General features: G+C 44.8%; 1 protein-coding gene across 4 annotated transcripts; it reads left to right on the top strand.

Moving 5' to 3' along the window:
* Positions 1–5,471: 5,471 nt before the first annotated feature.
* On the top strand, positions 5,472–17,740 carry LOC131498218 (intercellular adhesion molecule 2-like). Of its 4 annotated transcripts, none has more exons than XM_058705238.1 (8): positions 5,472–5,601; positions 10,723–10,798; positions 12,358–12,624; positions 13,738–14,055; positions 14,314–14,592; positions 15,120–15,389; positions 16,061–16,303; positions 16,502–17,740. In XM_058705238.1, exons 2-8 carry the CDS (start codon positions 10,744–10,746, stop codon positions 16,708–16,710), a joined length of 1,641 nt encoding a protein of 546 aa, XP_058561221.1. In that variant the 5' UTR covers positions 5,472–5,601; positions 10,723–10,743; the 3' UTR covers positions 16,711–17,740. The 4 variants fall into 4 exon arrangements, with proteins under 4 accessions (XP_058561221.1, XP_058561222.1, XP_058561224.1 ...); XM_058705239.1 differs by having other exon boundaries at positions 5,472–5,613; XM_058705240.1 differs by lacking the exon at positions 5,472–5,601 and adding an exon at positions 5,639–6,041.
* Positions 17,741–24,747: the final 7,007 nt, after the last annotated feature.

The raw sequence follows: 24,747 nt of genomic DNA, 5'->3' as shown, positions 1-24,747 counted from the left end.
CTGACACATCCATTTTCCGTTTGTGGTGGTGAGGCAGGCCTGGGGCACCGCACAGTCAGAGCAGCAGAAGTGCTGGATGGCAAAGCAGCTGATGCCGTGTTCACCATCTAAGAAACACTCAGTGGGCAGCTTCTAGGTGCCAGTCACTGACATCTTCTAGCAAAGAAGGTAAATGCATAAACAGATCATTTCTCCACATGACAATTGCGAACATAAAGGTATTCATAAGGTACCACGGGGAAACCTTTAATGAAGGAAACGGATTAGTGAAGACTTCTTGGAGGATGTCATGTAAAAAAGGCTATGAATGAGTTAGGCAAAGATAATGGAATAAGGCTAAAAGGCATGAAACAGCCCAGGGTGAAGAGAATCCGATTTTGCCGGATCATCAAGTGTACAAAAGTTCCTCCTCTATGTACACAATGAAGTCACAGATACGTATTTTCATAGTTCACACAGCCTAGCAGGTAAAACTCAAGAATAGTGTCTTCCAATAGTGGGAGTATATACCAGGATTCAAGAAGTGAGTTTCAGGTCTACAGCCCAGGTGACACTCTGGAAATCTTTGGAGCTAAGGCCTGGGGCATGATTCTACCATTTGTTCTCTCCCCATTCAAGGTAGACGTTTATGGTGCATGGAGAGACCTGGGTGGCACTGTAGTCTGAGTCCTCTTCCTGGTCACTTCCCAGACCCCCTCAGAGGCGACCTCCTGGCTCTTGAGTTTGGACCCAGAACTACTGGTATGACTGAAAACAGACCAGTAAGACAGAGGGAAGATAAGGCAAAGGTCTCCCCTGGGATCTCTGACTTCTCCCTCCCCTCTGGTCCTCTGCAGTTCGATCCTTAGCTCTTTTCTTTATACATGACTTACCCAGACATACTTATCTATTCACATCCCATCAATTACTGCCTACTTTCTGATAAGCCTAAATATCTAACTCCAATCACCACTCCTCTCCTGAGATTCAGATCCGTATTTCCAATTCACTGCTAGATGCTCCATAGGTCATGTAAACCCATCTGTCCAAAATCAAGGTCTCATTGTCCTCCCTCCCAGTCTCCTCTCCTGTATCTATCCTGATACAGAGCATGAGGACATGACAAAGGGCCTTGATGAGACATTCAAACTGGTCTTGTAGGCAGATGAAAGCCAAAGATGGGGTGACCCAACCAGATGCCCAGGACACCTGTAATCAAAAGCAAAGAGGTGAGGGGCACCTGGGTGGCTCAGTCAGTTAAGCGTTGGACTTCAGCTCAGGTCATGATCTCACAGCTTGTAGGTTCGACCCCCATGTCGGGCTCTGTGCTGACAGCTTGGAGTCTGGAGCCTGCTTTGGATTCTGTGTGTGTGTGTCTCTCTCTCTCTCCCCTTCCCCCCCACCCCTCTCTCTCTCTCTCTCTCAAAAAATAAAATAAAAAACATTAAAAAATTAAAAAAAAAAGCAAAGAGGTGAATAGAGAAAGTCTTAAGGACCTTCACTGTGCTCTCTTGAAGTCATCTTTCACTCCTCCCTTTCTTGCTCCCCTTTCTTGCTCAGTCATCAAGTTCTGTTGATTTTCTCTCCTAAATCTTTTTTGGATCTATCCTACCCACCTAGGTCAGGTCTTCAGTATCTCTTCCATAACCCATCTAACTAATTTCTCTGCTAAAAGGCCATCCTACCCTATCTCTCCTGGCAATTTTATCCCAAGGCAGGAAATATGATCACATTTCTCCATTTTCCCATATTTGTGTGCCCTCCATTACATTCAGCAGTAGGCTTTAAACCCACTGGGGTCCTTCGGGTTTCTTAGAGCTGTTGTGGCGACCTGAGAGTGAGAGGGAGGGCAGCACTGGGAGATCCTCTCTTGTGTGACCCCCACCTCTCCTCCCTGCTTCAACAAAGAGTTCAGCTTTTACTGTTTTATATATTGAGTGACCTTGCAAGATTCTTTGGCAGAAAGGTTTCCACAGCTCTAAAATGTTTAAAAGGCAAGGGCTTGGGGCGCCTGGGTGGCTCAGTCGGTTGAGCGTCCGACTTCGGCTCAGGTCATGATCTCACGGTCTGTGGGTTTGAGCCCCGCGTCGGGCTTTGTGCTGAGGCTCAGAGCCTGGAGACTGCTTCGGATTCTGTGTCTCCCTCTCTCTGACCCTCCCCTATTCATGCTCTGTCTCTCTCTGTCTCAAAAATAAATATTAAAAAAAAATTTTTTAAAGGCAAGGGCTTGCAGAAGAGTCTGTATCTAAACTTTTCAGCATGGGATAATTGGCTCTTACTCTGTCCTCCTCTTACCTCTATAGCTTTACTTTCCACCAACATCCCAACTGAACTTAACCTTCCCTGAACACACCAAGCTCTTTCACGCTGATTCTTGTGCCTATGACGTCACTAGAATGTAAGCTCCTCCAAGCCTGGGGCTTTGTTTCCTGCTGTGTCCCCACTACCTAGAACAATACCTGGAACAAAGTTAAGTACTCAATTCACATTGATTAAATGAATAAGTGTTCCTCCCCAGTTCTCTGCTATGCAAGTGTCTGTTTATTCTTCAAAGCCAACTCAAATGTCACTGCCTCTGGAATTTCCATGACTTTCTATTCCCACCTTCTAACTGCCATCATCAATTAGTTGTTTTCTGTTTTCCTTAACACTCAGCCAAAATTTCTGTAAGAGTACTCATCATATTGTGCTGTGGCTTTTGTTTAGGGTTCTGCCTCCATCCACACACCCCTCCAGTGTGAACTCTAAGAGGACAAGGACAATGCAGAAACAATGCCTGCTCAGGAAATAGCTCTGATAAAAGTTACCTCCGCTTCCCCACCCCAGAACTCTGTTCCAAGTCAGTCCTGATCAGGAGTTACCCCATCAGGGCAGAAGGTTAAAACCAGCTTAGATCTTAACAGTTAACTTTGGTTCCCAAATCTTTCTCAAGCTTTATGCTCTTGCTTTCTTAGACTTTACTGATTAGTGACCTTCCACCTGGATTCTTGGATTTTTGTTTACTCTTAGCTCAGATCTTATCCTCACCTTGACTCTGATGGGCTGGTCAAGGTTGATTCACTTAGTACTAACTACTGATTTTAACCCTTAATTTATCTACTCTTCTAATTCTGGTTAAGACTGTACTGATCCTAGGGCGCCTGGGTGGCTCAGTCGGTTGAGCATCCAACTTCGGTTCAGGTCATGGTCTCGCAGTTGACGAGTTTGAGCCCCGTGTTGGGCTCCGTGCTGACAGCTCAGAGCCTGGAGCCTGCTTCGAATTCTGTGTCTCCCTCTCTGCCCCTCCCCCGCTCATGCTCTGTCTCAAAAATAAATAAACATTAAAAAAAAAAAAAAAAAACGACTGTACTGATCCCACCTAACCGTTTAGCTTCTATAAACAAGGTGCCTCTGAGTTGGGCATTGACAGCCCCAGGAATAAAAAACAGGTAAGGGAGAAAAAGAGTCTTGAGGGATCAGGGAAGTAGCAGATCTGGGGAGCCCAGAAACCAAGTAAAGCAGTTAAAAGGGAGGTGCCACTTCAGAAGACAACGTCCCTCTAGCTGCAGTTTCTCTTGCTTTTCTCAGGTTCAAACTCACTATTACTATAACCCACTCCCACAGTCATAACTTTGACCCAGGCCAAAGCAATTATCCATTTGAAGGAACAACTTCTCAACTTCCCTAGGAAAGTACCATCCACATAAAGAAATGGGTCAACTGGAGCAAGCCCATTTGCCAAGATTCAATTCACTGGCCAATTTATAAAATTACCGTAAATTTTTAAAAACCATTTTTATATGATACAGCTATTTTTATTAGATGGGATTATATTAGCAGCCTTTACAATATTAAAATTTAAGATTTCCACTGAAGAAATCAAAGTTAAGGTTGATACACCATTCAGGAATTGGGAAAAGGACATTAAAAATACAAGCATATGACAAAATAGAAAATGACGTTCAAAGGCACCTCCTAAAAACAAGCAGCTGAAAAAATCCCACTAAGCATAAGCACAGAGATTTTGGTTTCTAGCAAGCGGTGATTATGATGTTGATTTGGTATCACTATGCAGAAATATTTAACATAAGTGAGCAAAACCATTCGAAGCCATAAAAGAGAAATGCGGGTAGCCTGAAGGGGTTACTCTGATAGGTCCTATAAACTAGCCTCAAATAAAGCCTGGCAGTTTTAGTGGGGAGTCGTCAGGAAAGGCCTTTCCTGTGATCACAAAAGGAAGACAGACTATCATTTATCAAACACCGATGTAGTGTCAAGTGCCGATGTAGTGTCAGGCACTTTCAAATACATAAACTAAATGTCATTCCTTTTAACAGAAGAACTAGAAGTTATGTAACTTTCCCATAGTATCAAAGTTAGTTAAGACATCGTAGAGGAATTCATAGACCAGTTGGTCTGGCCCCAAAGCCTCTATTCCAGGTGACATTCTCCCCCAAAATGTCAGTATGGAAGAGGACAAAGCATTGGTACAACTAGGGTACAAGAAAGGCAGCTGCCCTCCTTGGACAAGAAGTCACTCACTCATAATCTAAAAGAAATAAACCCTCTTCCACAAGAGGTAATAGTAGCGCCTCCTCAAAGGAGTTACAGTAAATGAGATAGGGAATGCACGTAATTGGTCCCCTGCAAACTCCCAAATCCTCAAATTTCACTGCACCAAGGAGCTCAGCCCATGGCTCACGGTCAGCCAAGGACTGTGGGAGACAAGGACACAACAGGATGCCCATGAGAATGGCCCGACCTGGGCGCCGGAAAAGCGTTCTGAGAAACGACCCTCCGAAAATGTTTGCCACGAAAGCGGTGGAAAGGGGTCCGGGGTGGAGAGACACAACGGAGGATTTACTCACCCCCATTTTTATGGCTATTGATAGCTGCTGGGCGGGGGAGCAAGAGCGCAGGCACGTTTGGTAGGAAGTGAGGAAGGGAATGCTCGTTTACTCAAGCGTGTTACTTGTATGTGGAGAAACGGGGGTGTACAAAAAAGTCTTTTTGATACTGGCAAAAAGTCCCGTGGAACCAATTTGCCAGGCCACCCAGGAAGAGCCGAGAGCGACGCCAGCTAGATTTTTGAGCAACTGAGAAACCGACACCCAACGCCAACCTGCGCGGCCCAACACGGGAACGCAGCTGCGCGCGCAGCCAGCTTCCGCGCGCGACTTCGCACATGCTCAGGCCGCGTCACACAACGAATAGGCACAGGGGTGGACAACCCTTTGTTTTTCTAACAGAGCCATTATTTCCTACAACAACCCTTACTCTTTTGTGTTCACTTTGTTTTGCTTAGTACCTATTATCTTGAATCAAACATGAGCTCTCTACCAAGCGAGACACAGGCTTCTCTACCTTCATTTTCCCTTGCAACCCCCTCCTGTGAGTTCAGCTTCCTGGTCCGCCCCATTGGCCTCGGCCAACCCTTGCTAAGCTTCTGGGTAAACGTCACGAGTTTCTGGGCAGATCAGGAAATCCTCCGGCCAGAAGCTCGCGCGCGCGCCCCCGCCTGGCGCTGCCTACCAAACGGTCTGAGCGCGTGGCAAGTTTCTGAGAACAGCGCGGGCGAGGCAGCGGAGCGGTCTAGCTATCCCAGGAGTGACAGGAGCGGCGAGCGGCGAGGAGCGGCCCTCCGTGAGGATTTAGGTCTTGCTTTGTGTGCTTAGGTTCATGCCGGTGTCTCCTCCTGGCTTTTTCCGTCAGGTCTGCAGAGGCCTGACCTCGTGTGACGGGCTTCGCCTTGTCACGCGGCAGTGGGCCGGAAACCCAGAGGGGCACTCGCTGGAGTGGTTTTTCCACATACCTTTCACGTTTTAAATACCATCCGCCTCTGAAGCCCTTCCCGGCCTGTGGGGCCGAGAGCGTGAGAGGCCACACTGTGTGCAGGCCAGACGGGAGACTCCTTCCGAGCGGGAACGGGCGTTGCGCTCCGCGTCCGAGCGCCGGGCTCGGTCCTGCCCTCGAGTCTTTGTAGCTGTTGTGTCGGGTCGAGGTGTGGATGCCCTGCCCTCCCGGGGCTGACAGTCCGGCAGGGGAGGTAGACCCGCCGGCCTGACAAGCGAGGTGTCAGGGAGGTGCGCGTCCCGAAAGCAGTAGCGTGGGGCTGGCGGGCAGCGGCCTGGGCACTATGGGGGGAGGACACGGGGGTGCTCGTGCTGAGCCCTGATCACGAACGTACGCTCACCTGGGGGGAGTGTTCCGCGAGGAGGAAGCGAATTCCAGGGAATTCGAGGGAGAAGACCATGCAGAGGGTGGGATGTGACTCCCGGATGTATGAGAAATTGCAGGGCACCCTGGGAGCGCCCCAGATTCGGACCGGAAGGCCAGGTGCGCTCCACAGCCAAAGCCATCCCAAGGGCATGTCGGCGTGTGCCGTCCTCCCCTCACCTGCCTACGCCCTCCCTGCAACCCTTCAGTGGCTGGATTAGAGGCCTAGGATTTCAGACACTTTAAACCTTTTATATGGCATATAATACTACAGAGCAAGTAAGCCAGAGGAGTTAAAAAGATTTAAAAATTCATTTCCTCTTAGGGATGCTGCTTGCTTTGTAAGAAAATGAACGAATAAGGGGCACCTGGGTGGTTCAGTCCGTTGAGCGTCAGACTTCAACTCAGGTCATGATCTCATAGTTTGTGAGTTCGAGCCCCGCGTCAGGCTCTGTGCTGACAGCTCAGACCTTGGAGCCTCCTTCACATTCTGTGTCTCCCCGTCTCTCGACCCCTCCCCTACTCATGCTCTGGCTCTCTCTGTCTCTCAATCATAATTAAACGTTAAAAAAATTAAAAGAAAATGAATGAATAAAAAAACGTCATGTTTCAGTACCTGATCGTAACATGCTACGTGAAAACAAGGATGAACTTTTTTTTTTTTTAACGTTTATTTTTGAGAGAGAGACAGAGCACAAGCAGGAGAGGTTCAGAGACAGGGAGACACAGAATTCAAGGCAGGCTCCAGGCTCTGAGCTGTCAGCACAGAGCCTGACATGGGGCTCAAACTCATCAGCTGTGAGATCATGACCTGAGCAGAAGTCCCACACTTAATAAACTGAGCAACCCAGGCTCCCCCAAGGATGAACTCTTAACAGCTGTGAGGATAGTTGGGCGGGGAGAGGGCACTTGGAACAACATAGAACAAACAAAGTATTGTCAGTATCCCAGAATGAAAACAACAAGAATCAGCACGACCCCACCCCCCCTCCATTTTCTTATATCTATGTGGCACGTACTAGTGGCAACCACAAGGGAAAACCACCTAGGTTGGCTTATAGAGATCAAAGATGGGAAATCTTTTTTAGCCAAGGCTCTAGGAGAATATAATCTATAAGATTAATTCACGGCAAGATTAGGTTTGCAGAGAAAGGTACCATCAGCAAGCTAAGGAGAGATGAATGAAACAGGAGCTCTTGGATTAACCACTATGCAGGATTGTTTGTGGCACAGTGGCCCCATCGAAGCACAGATAATCTAGAGTCACGGAATATAAAGAAGCAGTGAAGTAGTAAGAATTGCCCAGTAGTAAAGATGCCTGGGTTTGAATGCTGGCTGCACCTCTTAATTAGTTGTGTGATTTGGGGTAAGTTACTTTACCTCTTCCAGTCTCCATCTCCTCATCTGTAAAAGTGGCAATTATCATAAGATTGCTATGAGATAACTAAAGTAAGCCAGTCAGTGTAGTGCCTGGAACATAGTACTGTATATGGTTACTAAATGTTAGAAGCTATTAGACAAGATGTGGTTGAGAAAAGAGTCAATGAAGTGAGATACAGATCCATAGTAAGTGCCTAGCTTGGAATGGGTGTTAGGAAGAGAGCACTTTACCTCAACGAATTCAACAGTAAATTGGGATTCTACAGTGTCCAACGTGGCTGATATTTTTAAAAAAATTATATAGCTAAATGAATGTTATGCATGCCCTTCAAACAGTGGGGATGCCATTTTCCTCTATCCTCCCCTTGATGCTTTTAAAATAAAAGTAGATATGAATAATTGATATATTCTAAATATTATGCAAGATGGGAAAAAATATGTAGAACACTGCTATTTTATTAATCTGTAACATACGCTTTTAAGTAAAACAAGTATGTTTACTATGCAAACATAACCTCTAACCCCCATTTTCAACCAGACAGAGATCCCCCTGAATATCCTCTATATAAAAATTCTGCAGTCACTAATGCCTTCAGGCCCTCTTGGATCTCCCTTAGATTACCGCAGTCACCTTCTACCAGATCTCGTGGCCATCAGTCTTTTCTTCCATCTTTCTTTTTCCACACACTGCCAGTGCTGTCATTTTGAAAAATAAAGCTGATTATCTCACCCCCCTGCTTTAAAAGCTCTGTAAATTCCTGCTTACTGACCCAATTGTATACCTACTTCTTTATCCCACAGTCCTTTTTCCTGTATGCTACCCATACTGAACTTCTTGAATTTTCTCAAGTCTGACCTGACCTCCTCTTTGTATCACCTCATTCCTTAATAAACTTCCAGTCATAATAGAAAATGCAGTTCAAAGGAGACCTGAGAAACCTCAGCTCCTTCAGAGAGAAGTAATGATTCCCTCCTCAATGCTCCTGGATCAATTTATCATTATCAGTAGCAGTGGCACAATCACCATCATCACTAACATATTGAAGTCTTATGTGCCAGGAGTTGGGATAAACACTTGGCTTGAATTTAGTCATTTAATTCTCACTTTACTGTCACCCCCCCCCCCATTTTTATAGTAACACTTGGAATAATATTGTTATTTTTATTTACATTTGTCTTTCCCACTAACTTCCAGGGATTCCTATTGTCATGGGATAAATCCTGGTAACTTCTATACCTTTCTAAGAGCCTGGAATATTGTAGGTGCTCAATAATTGTTTGCTGAAATAATGTATGAATATAAGCAATTCCACTCAGGGCTTTTGTACTTTTTCAAACAGCTGTTATTACTTAAAACTCTTATTTTGAAATTCCTTCAAAGTCTGGGGTACTTAGGAATGTCTTCAGTTGATAGGAGATCTTCCTTGGAAAGAGATGTTAAGGCACTCAGAGCTAAATCTGGTGAATAAGGTGTCTGAGTCATATCATTTTTTCCTCAAAGAATAACAAAATAGTTTAATAGACTGATTTTTCTTGTGTAGCTTACAAGCCAGCTCTAAATCATTTCAAAAAAAAGTTTTGAATAATGGTGTCATTACTGGAATAAATTTATAGCCTCCCAAAGTATTCAAAGAGTAACATTCACTTGGAAATATAAATTTTGATATGCCTGTTATCTTATGCATGTATAAAAAGGACAAAAAAAAAAAAAACACCAAAAACCTTATATGCTCTTTCAGACCAGAATATAAGTAAAGGTACACCTGTGTAAAACCCAATGTATGAAAATTCAAATACTACAGAATTAGAGGGTAGTCATCCACTTCGTGGGATATCCATAACATGCCAGGCGCTGTGCTAGGAGGTGGAGATGCAAGATAAATATAGTCTCTTGTCCTCAGGGAATTTCTAGCATAGTAATGAATTCATCATTAAAAATAATTCACTAGGGGCGCCTGGGTGGCGCAGTCGGTTAAGCGTCCGACTTCAGCCAGGTCACGATCTCGTGGTCCGTGAGTTCGAGCCCCGCATCAGGCTCTGGGCTGATGGCTCGGAGCCTGGAGCCTGGAGCCTGCTTCCGATTCTGTGTCTCCCTCTCTCTCTGCCCCTCCCCTGTTCATGCTCTGTCTCTCTCTGTCCCAAAAATAAATTAAAAAAAACGTTGAAAAAAATTAAAAAAAAAAAAAAAAATTCACTAAAGTGAATTGCATTTTAACATGCAGCTTCAGAAATCACATTTGGTGTAAAGGGAGGTGCAGACAATCTGTTGTAAGTGAGGGGTTGTGAAGAGGGACAGGATTAGTTAAGAAACCTTTCTTGGAATAAATTAGCTTCAGTGGGGGGCTTTAAAAGAAAAAAACTTGGTACAGATGGGTGGAGAAAAGAGAGGTGGACAATTAGGACTTAACTCAGCCAACGAAATAATCCAAAGGTTGCTTGGTGAACATGGAGGCAGAGCAGAGAGAGATGGATTATCTTGAGGGATATCTCATAGAGGTCATGAACAGAGCCCTGATGAAACATTTCTCCCTTACTTCAGAGAACAGGACTCTTGTGACCATGTTTCCTAGATTCATGGTCATTTCCCACTGGACAGTGCTAGATAAACATTGATTACATCTCTCCAAACTTCGTTTTTCATGTTTCCATGCTAATAGCCTTCTACTGACTCAAGTAGATGGAGACAAATATGTAAACAGATAACTGCGACACAAACATATACAGGAATCTCACTTAATCTAATATCCCCTACTATTTTCCTATGTCCTTTAATTTTTTTTTGTATATTTTTAAGAAGTTTTTATTTATTTTGAGACAGAGACAGCACGAGTGGGGAGGGGCGGAGAGAGGGAGAGATAATCCCAAGCAGGCTCTGCATCACCAGCACAGAGCCCAACATGGGACTCGAACCCACAAACCGTGAGATCCTGACCTGAGCCGAAACCAAAAGTTGGAAGCTCAACTGAGCCACCCACGCCACGTGCCCCTTGCTACATCCTTTTAGTACATCCACACCATACCACTGTTACTCTTGCTATAATTTCTCCAGACTATTCAAGGTGTCAGGAAAGGGTTCGATCTTTAGCAATACCAAAGAAATAGTTCTCTATATCCTTTTTACTTTCTTTGGTCACTTTTCTCCAGCACTGTTTTCTCCTTTCTCTCCAGCTTTTGGCCCTTCTCACAAGGATGGAAATGCTACTGTTTTGTGTCTGGGCCCTGCTGGCCTTGAACCCTGGCCCAGGTAAGGCTATTTGTGATAGTTTCTTTAGTCAGTATGTGCCAAAGTGCAGGTGGCTGGTCAGTAAGAGCATAAGAAGTAATGAATGGGGCAAAAATATACTATTCATTTGTCTGGACCCTTGGGAGAGATTCCTATTTTTTTTTTCAACGTTTTTTATTTATTTTTGGGACAGAGAGAGACAGAGCATGAACGGGGGAGGGGCAGAGAGAGAGAGGGAGACACAGAATCGGAAACAGGCTCCAGGCTCCGAGCCATCAGCCCAGAGCCTGACGCGGGGCTCGAACTCACGGACCGCGAGATCGTGACCTGGCTGAAGTCGGACGCTTAACCGACTGCGCCACCCAGGCGCCCCTGAGATTCCTATTTTTGGATCATTAGGACATAGAATCTGTAGGTGTCTCTAGCTTATAATTGGGGAACCCAAATTGAGGAACAGGAGAACAAACCATCAGAGAAAACTCTCCCCTGAGAAATATGCCTTCTCTCTTTGGCCCCCTGCCAGCCCAGGACTGTCCTAGTTTTCTGTTCTTAAGAATATTTTTACTTCTTTGTTGCCACCTTTTGTGTCATGAAGTTGCAATAGCGTCTTGATAGGAGAGGACCCATAGCTTAGTTGTGAGGAGCGAGTGCTCCAGACGGCAAGAAAGGAACTGGAGCCTTAGTGGGTAACACTGCTACATGAGTTGTGTATTCCTAGAAGGGCCCGGTGTTTGGTAGACGAAACAGATGGTGGACATGGAGTAGCTAAAGGGGACCTGTGGGGAAGCTTCCAGGAGACTGTGCCTCTCACCTACATAAGGCATCTGAAAGTTTTACCTGATGTCTCTCTCATTGCACCTGAGATTTCCCTAACAGACTAAACTCTTAAGCATCCAAAAACATGTTGCCTTAGTACCAAAGCAAAAAAGGAATAGTCTTATTTTGAGAAGCGGTGAAAAATTCTGGGAAATGAATGACCCTAGGAGTCACCTTTAGGCTAGTGGGTTCATAATTCAGTGTGCATAAGGATCATCAGGAGTGCTTGTTCTGTTCACTGCGTATTTCCACATCCCACCTTCACAAGTGCTTAATCATTCAGTCTGAGGTGGAGTTAGAGTCTGTAGTTTTACAAGCATTCCAGGTGATTTTGGTGAAGGCAATTCTTAGACCATAATTTCAGAGAAACACTGATTTGAGGTGTAAGCACAGAGCTCTTTTCTCTAGGGCCTACTAAGCCCTTGAGGGCCCTCAGCAGCCAGTCCTGGGAGCTTCTAAGACATCTGGAAGCTTAGGAAGAGAATGGTTTCCTTGGCATGAGTTTTAACAACTCTGTAGTTTCCAAGGTGACACTAATGGAGAAACCAAGATTACTGGAAAGATAATGAATGCAGGGAATGGTGGAATCAGGGTTCTACCTGTTCATTAAGGGTCTTTTTCTTGTCTGGTTCTTTGTAACTTTTTCTTCAGGGTAGGTTTCCCATTTCTAACCTACAAATTGATAGACTAGGCCTTCTTGATAGACTAGGGTCTTGTGGTCCTCACCAAAGTCTTTGGCATATGTGTGTGGTTGATCATTTCAGGAGCAACTGAAGAGATATTTGAGGTTTCCGTTTGGCCAGATCAGGCCCTGGTAAAGCTTGGACAGTCCCTAATGATCAACTGCAGCACTACCTGTCCAGACCCAGGACCCAGTGGAATTGAGACTTACTTAAAGAAAACCCAGGTGGACAAAGGACCTCAGTGGAAGGAGTTTCTTCTGGAGGATGTCACAGAGAATTCTGTTCTGCAGTGCTTCTTCTCTTGTGCAGGGATCCAAAAGGACACAAGGCTTGACATCACTGTGTATCGTGAGTAGGGCTGAGGAGGAAGGGAAGACTGGGGGAACATCACTATGTCTTATTTAGGGAAAAATTAGAAATTTCTTTTGGGGGAGACAATTTGGGCCCTTAGTAGAGATTTCTGTTATACTGCAGGAATTCTAGAGCCAATTACTTCTATTTCCCTTTGGTGAAGGATTTTATTTATTTATTTATTTTTTTAATTTTTTTTCAACGTTTTTTATTTATTTTTGGGACAGAGAGAGACAGAGCATGAACGGGGGAGGGGCAGAGAGAGAGGGAGGCACAGAAGCGGAAACAGGCTCCAGGCTCTGAGCCATCAGCCCAGAGCCTGACGCGGGGCTCGAACTCACGGACCGCGAGATCGTGACCTGGCTGAAGTCGGACGCTTAACCGACTGCGCCACCCAGGCGCCCCGGTGAAGGATTTTAAATTAGGAGCAGACCACAGAGGGCATCCAGACATTGTGCTTGAGAATATGTTCAGGTATAGGAGGCATATACTAATAATGCCAGCTTATAAATGATCAAAAAAGTATACAATTTGTGCTAAATTATTTGGCACAAGTTCTTAGAATAAATAGGGACTGGAAAAAGGAGGGTCTCTGTCTCCATGGAAAAGGAGGCTCTTGAGCTTCACTCCTGCAGAATGGTAAGGATTTGAAGTGAAGGGCATGGGTGAGGAAGATCTTTCAGGTGGGCAAATAGCATTGGCAAGGATATTGCCATAAGAGTAAGTGTGATCTCTTTGGGGTAAAAGCTTGGTAGACTAGGGTGTAGTTTTTGTGTGATGCTAAGGAGCTCCTCAGAAGCTGCTCATGCCTCTGAAGCACCTCTGGTAAGAGATAAAAGTTCTCCAGAATGGCAGCAACAGTCAACGCAAGGGACCTGCCCCTCAACAGTCACATTTCTTGGCTATGACTTTAGCCACCTTTGATGGGCAGAAGAAGAGCCAGAAGACTGACTTGTCTTATGTAGGGCAGGGTTGGCAGAAAGCTGACACGGTTGATCGGATGGTTTAAGAGTAACGGTCACCTTGTATCACCAGCTTTCTGTCCTATACCATTTCTTTCTGGAGAGGTGAGTAGCCTTCTCTCATCAAGCCCACCTTTTTCTCTTAAAGAGCCACCCGAGCAGGTGATCCTGGAGCTGCAGCCGGCATGGGTAGCCATGGATGAAGCCTTCACAGTGAAGTGCCATGTGCCCAGTGTAGCACCCCTGGAGAACCTCACCCTTACCCTTCTCCAGGGTAACCAGGAACTACACAGAAAGGACTTTATGAACTTGGCTGTGGCCTCCCAAAGAGCTGAGATCACCATCAATGTCAAAGCCCAAAGGGAAGATGATAGGTGCAATTTCTCCTGCCGTGCAGAACTGGACTTGAGTTCACATGGTGGAGGGCTCTTTCACAGCTCAGCCATCAAGGTACTCCGGATCTTTGGTGAGTCAGAGTCCAGGTATGGAAGGATCCTGAGGCTCAGTTTCTTTATCTTACCTTGGCCTTTTGGGACTAAGTTCCCACAGAGTTTAGGATTAGGGTGTGAGAGTAATTGAGCCCCATCTCTACCTGGGCTGTAATCTTACCCTGGGAGACAGAGAGCTTTAAGCCACACTCCCTTCCTAAATTGTGGGGTCCTATATAGCACATGATTTATCATGGCTTTTCTCCTTTCTTTCCTTTTCTTCATTTTTTTGGCAGAATTCTCTCAGAGTCCCCAAATCTGGGTCTCCTCACTTTTGGAGATTGGGATGGCAGAGGCTGTGAGCTGCGAGTTGGCTAGGGTGTTCCCCGCCAGAGAGGTAATGTTCCACATGTTCCTGGGAGACCAAGAGCTGAGCCTGTTTGTCTCCTGGAAGGGAGACACAGCATGGGCCAATGCCACAGTTCGGGCCATGGAGACTGGTGATCAGGAGCTGTCTTGCCTTGTATCTCTGGGTCCAATGGAACAGAAAACAAGAGAGCCAGTGCATGTCTATAGTAAGTGAGCTGCCTCTTCCCTTCCTCACGAGGGTTCTCTGCCACTGAAACTTCCACAGTAAATCCTTGGTGGTTCCACTGCAAATATCCCTATTAACCTTTCCTCGGTACACTCTCATGTGATCTTTCTCTGATGAGTGCAGGCAGGTTGGAGACATGCATTGAGACAGTAGTTGTGTTCAGCCTTCACCGTTTCTTGTGGCCATCTTACTTACAGAGTGATTATAGGTCCTTCAGCTTGTTTCTGGGAACAACTTTTTGAGGTGGGGAGGAAATTTATAAGATGAAAAGCCTTCTTGCTGTCCTTGCCACAGAGGCAATAGCCAAATGTATGGACACTGCATTTGTCATAAGAGCTCTCAAATTCCCAAATCTCACTGCTCTTGCCATTTTAGCACAGAAGCAGTAGGGTATCCAAAGTTTTCCCTGTCTTATCTGCCTAGATACCATACCATCAGAAGCAAGAGTATAGAACTGGCTGAGAATTTTGAGAAATATGTTTGATTCTCTCTTTCCTTTTCTTATAGGCTTCCCTCCACCAATCCTAGAGATAGAAGAATTATACCCATTGGCAGGGACAGACATTAATGTGACCTGTTTGGGGCATGTGTTAACATCACCCAGCCCTACTCTTCGGCTTAAGGGAGCCCCAGATCTCCCTGCCCCTGGGGAACCTGCCTGGCTTTTACTTACCACCAGGGAGGAAGATAACGGCCGAAATTTTTCCTGTGAGGCCTCTTTGGAGGTTCAGGGTCAGCGGTTGAGCAAAACCACTGCGGTCCAGCTCCATGTCTTATGTGAGTAGAGGCCTGATCTTTCTTGTCAAAACAAGGATTATTATTAGTCTCTCATCTCCAGAGTCCTTGGCCAGCAACTTCATTATTAGAGTTGCTACATTTTTCTCATTAAAATAAAACATCAAAGGGTGAAATAAAATTAAAGCTCCCCAAGCTTACATTATCCCCAGGAAAGTAAGCTGAGAGAAACATGAGGGGGACCTGGGAACGGAAAAGAGAATGCAGGGTGATTAGCTGGTATTAGTTGAGGGTTGATGGCTGAGAACACAGGAAGTGATAGTTGGACTTTATGCTAAGGGGGGGAAATTTTCATATAAAAATCTGTGTTTTTGAAAAGTAGAAAATCCCTTATCTCTGGGTTCGCCCCTACCCATCTCCTCACTCACTGAGAAGCAAAGATGGGAAGCAGGGAAGCCAGCATTGATAGGACAGGCCAGATATTGAGTCTGAATCCATTAAGATGCCTTTGCTGCATCTCTGACTCCTTGCCCCTAGAAAATGGAAGACAGAAGAGTGCCCCAAAGCAGGGAACAGTGCTCCTTTCCTTGGGAAGTAAAGCTGTCAGGTGGGAGGGACACAGCTTTTGGATTAGGGGAGAGGAAGCTAAGCATCTCAGTGAGGAAGGAATGTGGCACACTGAGCTCAGCTCCTTGGGGGGCTCTCTTTTCCAGACAAGCCCCGGTTAGAGGAATCTGACTGCCCTGGCAACCAGACGTGGGTGAAAGGGACAGAGCAGCTGCTTGCCTGCGTACCAAAGGGAAACCCAACTCCAACCTTGGTGTGTACCTGGAATGGAGTGATAGTCAACTTTGAAGTGCCATGGAAAGCAACCCAGAACCACACAGGAACCTACTGCTGCACAGCCTCTAACCAACTGGGCTCTGTCAGCAAAGACATTGCTGTCATCGTTCGAGGTGACTGTGGCTTTCCTGCTGCCAGGCCTAGGATGGAAATGCCCAAGGGGTTTGGGATTCTTACCCAAATAGGGAAAGAAGAAAAATTTCAGTGGGTAGGGAAGGGTGAGACTGAGAGGTGGGTATGGTAAGCTGGAGAGGGGGGGATTCTCTTGCCCTCTTGACCCTCCCAATTCTCTGTCTTCTGTGCTTGGGCAGGACTGGATGAAGGAATCAGCTCCACCATCTTTGTCATCATTATGGTCGCTCTTGGAGTGGGTGTAATCACCATAGCACTGTATTTGAACTACCGGCCTTGCAAAATAGAGAGGCGGAAATTGCCCTCTAGGCAGAAAGAGAAGAACAAAGAGGAGGAAAGCCAGTTTGCTGTTCAGCAAGCAGAAAAATGCAATGCACATAATTGTTAAATGGAAACAGCTATTTGTTTGAAAGCAACCTCTACTCCTGGGGTTTCCTAAGGGAGGAAAGTGGGGGAGGAAAAAGGAAGAGACATTACCCTTTGTGTTCTACAGTCCCATAAAACAGTGTTTCAGACCCCCATGTCCCTTGTATCTCATCCATCCACAAGCTCAGCTCCTCTGAGCTCATTCTAGTCACCAGAATTTCAGTCTCAGTGTCCAGCTAATGAGAGGGCCTCTTGCTTCTTACTGTGTGCTTAATCAGTCCACTCACTCCCAAAAGAAAGCCCTTTGCTTTCAACATCAGACTGAAGAGATAGAAATATCTCAGAAATGCAACTCGTTTCTCATGGTTTCTTCATGACTAAGTGGGAACCAGTTTTTTAGTCCACAGAGGACTTCAAAGGGAGTACCAAACAAAGAGATAGGAATCAGAACCTATTCCTACCTACACATTCCCCTGATCCCCTAACCTGAGGTTCTGGAGTGCCGGCTCCCAGAGCTGAGTTTGGTGACACCATTAAGGGTCAGTAGCTGGCTTCAACTCACTAGAGGAGTGTAAACGTCATAAACTCCACATTGGGTCAGACAAGCAGCTTACCTAGCCCCAGAAGTGGAAGTTAGAGTTCTTCCATTAAATTGCCTTCATAGGTTAAGGGCTCCAAACATCTCTGAATTCATTTTCATAATCCATTATAAAGTGATCATCTGTGAGTTCACATTTGACATATTAATTTTTTTCTCCGTATAGGCTCTAAGGCTAGACTTCCAATGGTTATTCTCCCTTCCCATAAAGTATATATTTTTGAATGTCTGAAAACTATTTCCTTTAAGCTTCGGGACAACTCCTGCTGTGACAATGTTCACCATATGATTTCATGATTCAGCTTCCTTCTCTGTTCTTTGGAAAAAATATATTCACCCCTACAGAAGACATGAAAAATCATAAAACCAGATCTTTTCTCCTAAATCAGTCATGTATGGGTCACTGAAATGTTGGATATGGTAAAAAATAAAAGTGATTTTACAATATCTGAAAGTATTTCTTTTCTGTGTCATTTTTGAAAACTTTTATTAAGCCACATGGTTGCATTTTGAGTACAGTTTCTAAGAAAAGAATGTCAAGTCGGTAGCACAAACAACTAGCCCAGGGCAGGTGGTGTGTTGGCTCAGGGCAGCAGCCTATTTGACCTGACCTTGAAACTAAAGTTCAGACCTCAAGATAGAGGTCTACAGCCTTCCAAATAGAAGACACTAGCTAGAAAGAATACAGCATCAGGCATCAAAGTAAAAAGATTCATTCTTTCCAGACCTTCTCTGAGTCTGGGTTATGGGTTAGGTATAAAAATAACACTTTGATTTCAATACATACAAGGCAGTGGAGATATAATGGTGGACAAAACAGTGTCCCTGCCTTCTACAAGCTTACAGTCACTGAGGGAAGCCAGAGCAAGTCAACAGGAAGTCACAATTGCACCTTAACACTGGGAAAACAGGTCTTTATAAGAATGCCTAACTCAGGATCAAGGAAAAAAGCTTCTTGGGAGGAAACTGGAAATAATTTGTTTGATTTTGCAAAAGAGCATCCCATCCCCCACCCCCTCCAAATGACCTCAGCCTCCATTTTTCCACTCAATACAGCAGCCATCACTCATCATGTAATATAACTTGCTCACTTTTCTGAATTCAACACTTAAGGAAATAAGGAAGTGGGTTTAAAAGAAAAGACTATAGAGCAGCCTGATGCAGCAATCTCCAGCCATTTCAGTGTCTTGAGATCAGCTGCATCAGGTCTGTGGTTCTCTCACTGAGCAAACCCCACTTCAAGGCCCCCATGCCCTGAGGCACAGCGGAGGTTCCTGCCTTTGCTTCTCACTGCCACATGGTGTCACTGTTGACAGTCCCACACAGTCCATAAAACCTGGTGCTTCTGCAGATCCAGGTTCCCAGGTCCTCTACCTTGGATCTTTCTAGGAGGATGATTTGCTTCCTCAGGAGTTGGTGCAGGTAGGGGTGATTCTCTGCATGAACTTGCAGGGTTACAGAGCTCACTACTTTGGACTAGCCATCCAGGATGGGTCTTCAGATTTCGGTAGGCCCTTTCCTGGGAAGATTTGAAACCTCTGTTCTCTCCCTTTCCTTCCCCAAGGATGCTGGGGTCAGGGAGTCAATTCTCCTAGTCAATTCTTCTAAGGGTAGCTGCCTTGTCTTCAGGGGACCCCCACCCCCTAAAAGGTTTGTTCTTTTCCTGAACAGTAGAGCAATCGGCTCACACTTAACTGCGGCTACCCTGATTATCTTCAGGGGAAGAGAACTACTTTTAATACTCCAAAAATTTATCCTCTTAGGAAAGTCAAGATGACTTTCTGGTGTCTTTCTTTATAGACCCAAGAGACAACAAGTTAAATCTTCAGTCAGGCTTCTTACTATAGGGAAAATAATACTATTTACCTATTATAGGATTATAGTTGGAAAGAAATGACACAGTACTTGTAAAAAACACTGGCATGGTATTGCACACATGTTCACAATATCAGCTTTTATTACACTAGCTGCTGGTGGTAATCATACCCATAATCATAATAAACTCAAAGAGTCAAAAAACCAGGTCACCCACGGAGGGCCGTCAAAAGCCACATACACCACTGACACTTCCTTTGTCTTTTCCATTGTGTTCTCTCTTCCTCTTCTATTCCTTTCCTTCTTCCTGTCTCTACTTTCCTCCTTTTTTGTTCCCTCAGATGTGGGACTACTAGTAGAATGACCAATTGTATCAGTTTGCACTGAGCTGAGGTGTTCTGAGACACTAAAATTAGGAAAGTCTCATGCTGATAGGGATGAGCTGATGACCCTCATACTGGTATCTCTTAAAGTATTTCTCACATTTGATGGGGGCCCCTGAATGAAAAAAGGTGTGAGGCACAGTGTCATGTTTGTTTGACCCAGAAGGCCAGGTTCGTGTAATTCTGAGGCAGACTTGTGAAGAAAGGGGAAAGTGTCAGTTCTGCTCTCAAATGTGTATAAAAAAATCAAAACTCTGGGAATGCAAGCTGGTGCAGCCACTCTGGAAAACAGGATGGAGGTTCCTAAAAAAACTAAAAATAGAACTACCCTACGACCCAGCAATTGCACTACTAGGTATTTATCCAAGGGATACAGGGATGCTGTTTCGAAGGGACACATGCACCCCCATGTTTACAGCAGCACTATCAACAATAGCCAAAGTATGGAAACAGCCCAAATGTCCATCGATGGATGAATGGATAAAGAAGATGTGGTGTATACGTATATACAATGGAGTATTACTCAGCAATCAAAAAGAATGAAATCTTGCCATTTGCAACTACGTGGATGCAACTGGAGGGTATTATGCTAAGTGAAATTAGTCAGAGAAAGACAAATATCACAGGACTTCACTCATATGAGGACTTTAAGAGACTAAAACAGATGAACCTAAGAGAAGGAAAACAAAAATAATATAAACACAGGGAGGGGGACAAAACAGAAGAGACTCATAAATATGCAGAACAAACAGAGGGTTACTGGAGGGGATGTGGGAGGGGGGATGGGCTAAATGGGTAAGGGGCACTAAGGAATCCACTCCGGAAATCATTGTTGCACTAGATGCTAACTAATTTTAGATGTAAATTTTTAAAAATTAAATTAAATTTAAAAAAAGAATCAAAACTCAATATATTGTTTTGGCAATGCTGATGGAAATGTTAACCTTAAAAATAAAACTTCCAGGGGCGCCTGGGTGGCGCAGTCGGTTAAGCGTCCGACTTCAGCCAGGTCACGATCTCACGGTCCGTGAGTTCAAGCCCCACGTCAGGCTCTGGGCTGATGGCTCAGAGCCTGGAGCCTGTTTCCGATTCTGTGTCTCCCTCTCTCTCTGTCCCTCCCCCGTTCATGCTCTGTCTCTCTCTGTCCCAAAAATAAATAAAAACGTGGAAAAAAAATTAAAAATAAAACTTCCAGGGGCGCCTGGGTGGCTCAGTCGGTTAAGCGGCCGACTTCGGCTCAGGTCATGATCTCACGGTCTGTGAGTTCGAGCCCCGCGTCGGGCTCTGTGCTGACAGCTCAGAGCCTGGAGCCTGTTTCAGATTCTGTGTCTCCCTCGCTCTCTGCCCCTCCCCTGTTCATGCTCTGTCTCTCTCTGTCTCAAAAATAAATAAACGTTAAAAAATAAATAAATAAAACTTCCAGTTATTTTTACCAGCAAAAAATGGGTTTATTTGAGAGCAGCTGAGAATTGTAATCCAGGACAAGTAATCTGTAGCAAACCTTATAGGCAAGTCTGCAGAACAAAGGAAAGGACCTGCTGCTTTACAGAGGAAAAGGGGGAGTCAGGAAGGCTGTTATAAACAAAAAGCCCATTAAAGTGAGAGTTGGAAATATAGTGGTTTCTCATTGGCTGAGCTGTGACTGTTTCTCATTGGCTGGGCTGTTGCTGGGACAGGAGGAAAGCCTTTTTTTCTCCTGCTGGGCTGGGAAAGCAGCATCCAGGTATAAAGTCTGTCTCCTATTGGGTCTGCAGTTGCAGTGGTAGTGTGTGAAAGCCCCCCTGCCAGCCTCCCAATTCCTTTTTTTTTTTTAATGTTTATTTATTTTGAAAGAGAGAGAGACAAAGTGAGAAAGAGAGAGCATGCCGGAGGGTGCGCGGGCGTGCGCGTGCACACACACACACACACACACACACACACAAAGGAGGGACAGAGAGAGGGAGAAAGGATCCCAAGCAGGTTCCCTGCTGTCAGACTCAGGGCTTGAACTCATGATCCGTGAGATCATGACTTGAGCCAAAATCAGGAGTCAGATGCTTAAGTCACTGAGCCACCCAGGCACCCAATTCCTTTCTAAACAAGATTTCCTTTTACTAGTTTGCACATTTCCCTCTCATGATCAAGATCTTTCTTTGAAAGTGTCACTGATCAAGAGTCAGTTTCTCCACATTTAGTGATTTTCTCAGTACCAGGAAGGACCTTTCCCAGTTGTCATGTCCTAAGTAGGAGGGAAAGCGCCTAGCGGTTGGCAACCACTCAAACCACATTTGAGCAGCAAGGAAGATTAGGAGGGAGAGAACTGTCAGGTACTTCCTATCTGTAGTCCCTATCTATCAAGACTGTAGTTACGCACTGGAGATCATCTCCAAGCACTGAGCCAGCATCACCTTATTGGGTACATCATTTTTAGAAGCCTGATAGGCAACAAAATACAAAACTCAAAATGATTATACAAAGCAGAAAAAGTAACATAGCAATTCCTACTGTATGATGGTTCTAAACCAGGACTCCACGTCTGAAAGTAGCTAACTGAAATATTTATTTGCACTTATTCAGACTTAGGGGAGAAAGGCACTCCCTATGAAGGCAAACCAGGAATCATGTGTGCCTTCTGGAAGTTTCCACTTAAAGCAACAATGAAAGAAGAGCAGTGGATACCAGAGGAGCACACTGAGAGAATTAACCAAGCACAATCGGGAAGATACAGTGCAGCTATAAATATAAAGCAACAGCTGATGAACTTTCTGCAAAACAGAAAAATCTCAAAGATTTTAAAAACAGTATTGTTGTATCAAAAGAACTGCTTGAACCAAATGTGTTATTGACAATACAACCTCCTAAGGCTGCAAAGACCATAAAGTTCAGAGACCATGAATTTGGATGAGAATCCAAAGCCAGTTAATAGTCCAGATGAAAGAAGCCTTTTGTGAATTCTGAACCTTCTAATCCTTCAGTAAAAGCAAGTGTAAGATTAATTTGTCCTGGGATCATGATGAGGCTGTTTCCAAAAGGCCGTAATCAAAAGAGGTCCCTTTTGCGAGGGCTTTGGGAATGCAGACAAGGGCATTATGCGTCCATCAAAAAAGAAGCAACAGTGAGAAAAAGGTAGACAGACCTGCCCAGACATCTTGGGAAAGCGGTCTCCTCAGATATCGTCTGCTTCAATTCTGGGACACCTCTACTTTCAGGTCACCAGATGGCATGAGGGTCCAGTCAGCGTTTGGCTCTTTCTTTAGATGTATCATGTGAATCCAAGAGTCTATTCTCTGGAGGTTGGTGGCATAAGGGTTGGTTAGAAGCTCCTGACAAAGGCCTTTCCAGCAAGGCTGAAGAGAGCATTTCTGGAGGTGTCTTTTCCAACTGATGAAATCTCTAGGTTTCAAGGTGTGAGGCTTAAGGTTGTCATCTCCTGGGAGTGTTCTGTGAAAAGACTGTTATTTTAACAGAAGCAGTTGGGCCTTTGCAATATTGAAGTATCTCTCTTTTTGTCAACCGTGGGTCAGAGGAGGCAGGGGCCGAGTGTATCGGATGTGCTGTGACTACGTCAAAGGGTGAGAGTCTATGAGTACCAAAGAGGGTAGATCTGAGATTTCAGACTAATGGCAGCTTTTGGCCAGAGTATTTGAGGGATTTCTTCAAATTTTGCCAATTGGGTCTTTTTTTTTTTTTAATATTTTTTTTAACGTTTTATTTATTTTTGAGACAGAGAGAGACAGAGCATGAACAGGGGAGGGGCAGAGAGAGGGAGACACAGAATCCGAAACAGGCTCCGGGCTCTGAGCCGTCAGCACAGAGCCCCACGCGGGGCTCGAACTCACGGACCGCGAGATCATGACCTGAGATGAAGTCGGCCGCTTAACCGACTGAGCCACCCAGGCGCCCCAGCCAATTGGGTCTTAATAGTGCCATGAGTCTGTTCAACTAACCCTGAGAATTGAGGATGGTGTGCACAATGAAGTGCTGGGAAATCAGCCAACAGCACAGACTTGTTGAAGCACTTGACTGCCAAAGCGTGTTCTCTCATCACTATGAAGTTCGAGAGGGGGTCCCCAGGTAGGGATAACTTTTTCTAATGGAATGTTAGCCACGGAAGCAGCACTGGCCTGTCTACAAGAGAACTCTTTGTACCAGTGAGAAGCATACAAACCATGACTAAAACATTTATATCCATGAGAAAGGGAAGCTGTATGAAATCCATCTGTACAGTTTTCCCTGGATTATACTTTCGACAGGTGGAACGAGAGATGCAGGTGCTTCTTGCGACCTTATTAATATTTCCCCACCAATATTGATTCATGAATGCTATTATTTTGTCAGTAGACCAATGGTTTAATGCATGTACATGAGAAATTTGGAATTTTTGGTAGCGCTGGATTGTTATTTGGTCCAAACCAGAGGTCTCTCTTTCTATTAAGCCAACAATTATTGCATTTCCAATATTGTTTTGCCATCTCTGAGGCCAACTGTTGGGTATCTCTGGTCAATTTTTCCAAGTTACCATTTGGGAGAACATCACTTTGGAACATGACAGAGGTTTAGCTTTTGGTTTCCTTGGGAGCGGTGTGTTTAGCAGAAATATAAGCAAGGTGGTTTACTTTGGTCTCCAGGAAATTGAGTCTCAAGTGCCCAAGACCCTTAATAATAGCCAGAGCAGCCAGCAAAAGGATGGCATCTAATAAATTTTGGACATAGAAGCCGTTTTTAATTTTATCCTCATCGGAGGTAAAGACAGCTTGCTGTTTCCATAATATTCCAGAGTCATGAGCTACACCCAAAGCATACCGACTATCAGTATAAATGCTAAGTTTTATCCTTAGCAAAGTTACATGCTCGAATAAGGGTGTATAATTCAGCCTGTTGGGCTGAATTAGTCAAAGGTAAAGCTGCTGTTTCAATGACTTCAAAAGGAGCTTCAGTAGCATACCCAGCACATTATTTACCATTTACCATTTTCATCTTTCAAATAAGAACCATCAGTAAAGCATGAAAAACCTGCAATGGTTAGAGCCTCCTGTAACTTTCCATGGGGGGAGGGGTGCCAAAAGGTAATCTATCAGGGTTAAGCAGTTGTGAGGGGTTTTGCCCAGGTCTAAATGTAGTCCTTGTTTCAGGATTAGATGCCCTGGGTATTGAACTGAGTTTGAGCAAACGGCTTTTTTTTTTTTTTTTGAGACCTTATGTCCCTTTAAGGCCAAAAGTTCTAACAGGTGGATGCTGTCTCCTGTGAAGAGGCTTGAGAAGGGGAGCAGAGACATCAATCATA

Source organism: Neofelis nebulosa, chromosome 16, assembly GCF_028018385.1.
Source record: "Neofelis nebulosa isolate mNeoNeb1 chromosome 16, mNeoNeb1.pri, whole genome shotgun sequence".
In the NCBI taxonomy this organism is placed as follows: domain Eukaryota; kingdom Metazoa; phylum Chordata; class Mammalia; order Carnivora; family Felidae; genus Neofelis; species Neofelis nebulosa.
This window is presented reverse-complemented; position numbering and strand designations above follow the sequence as displayed.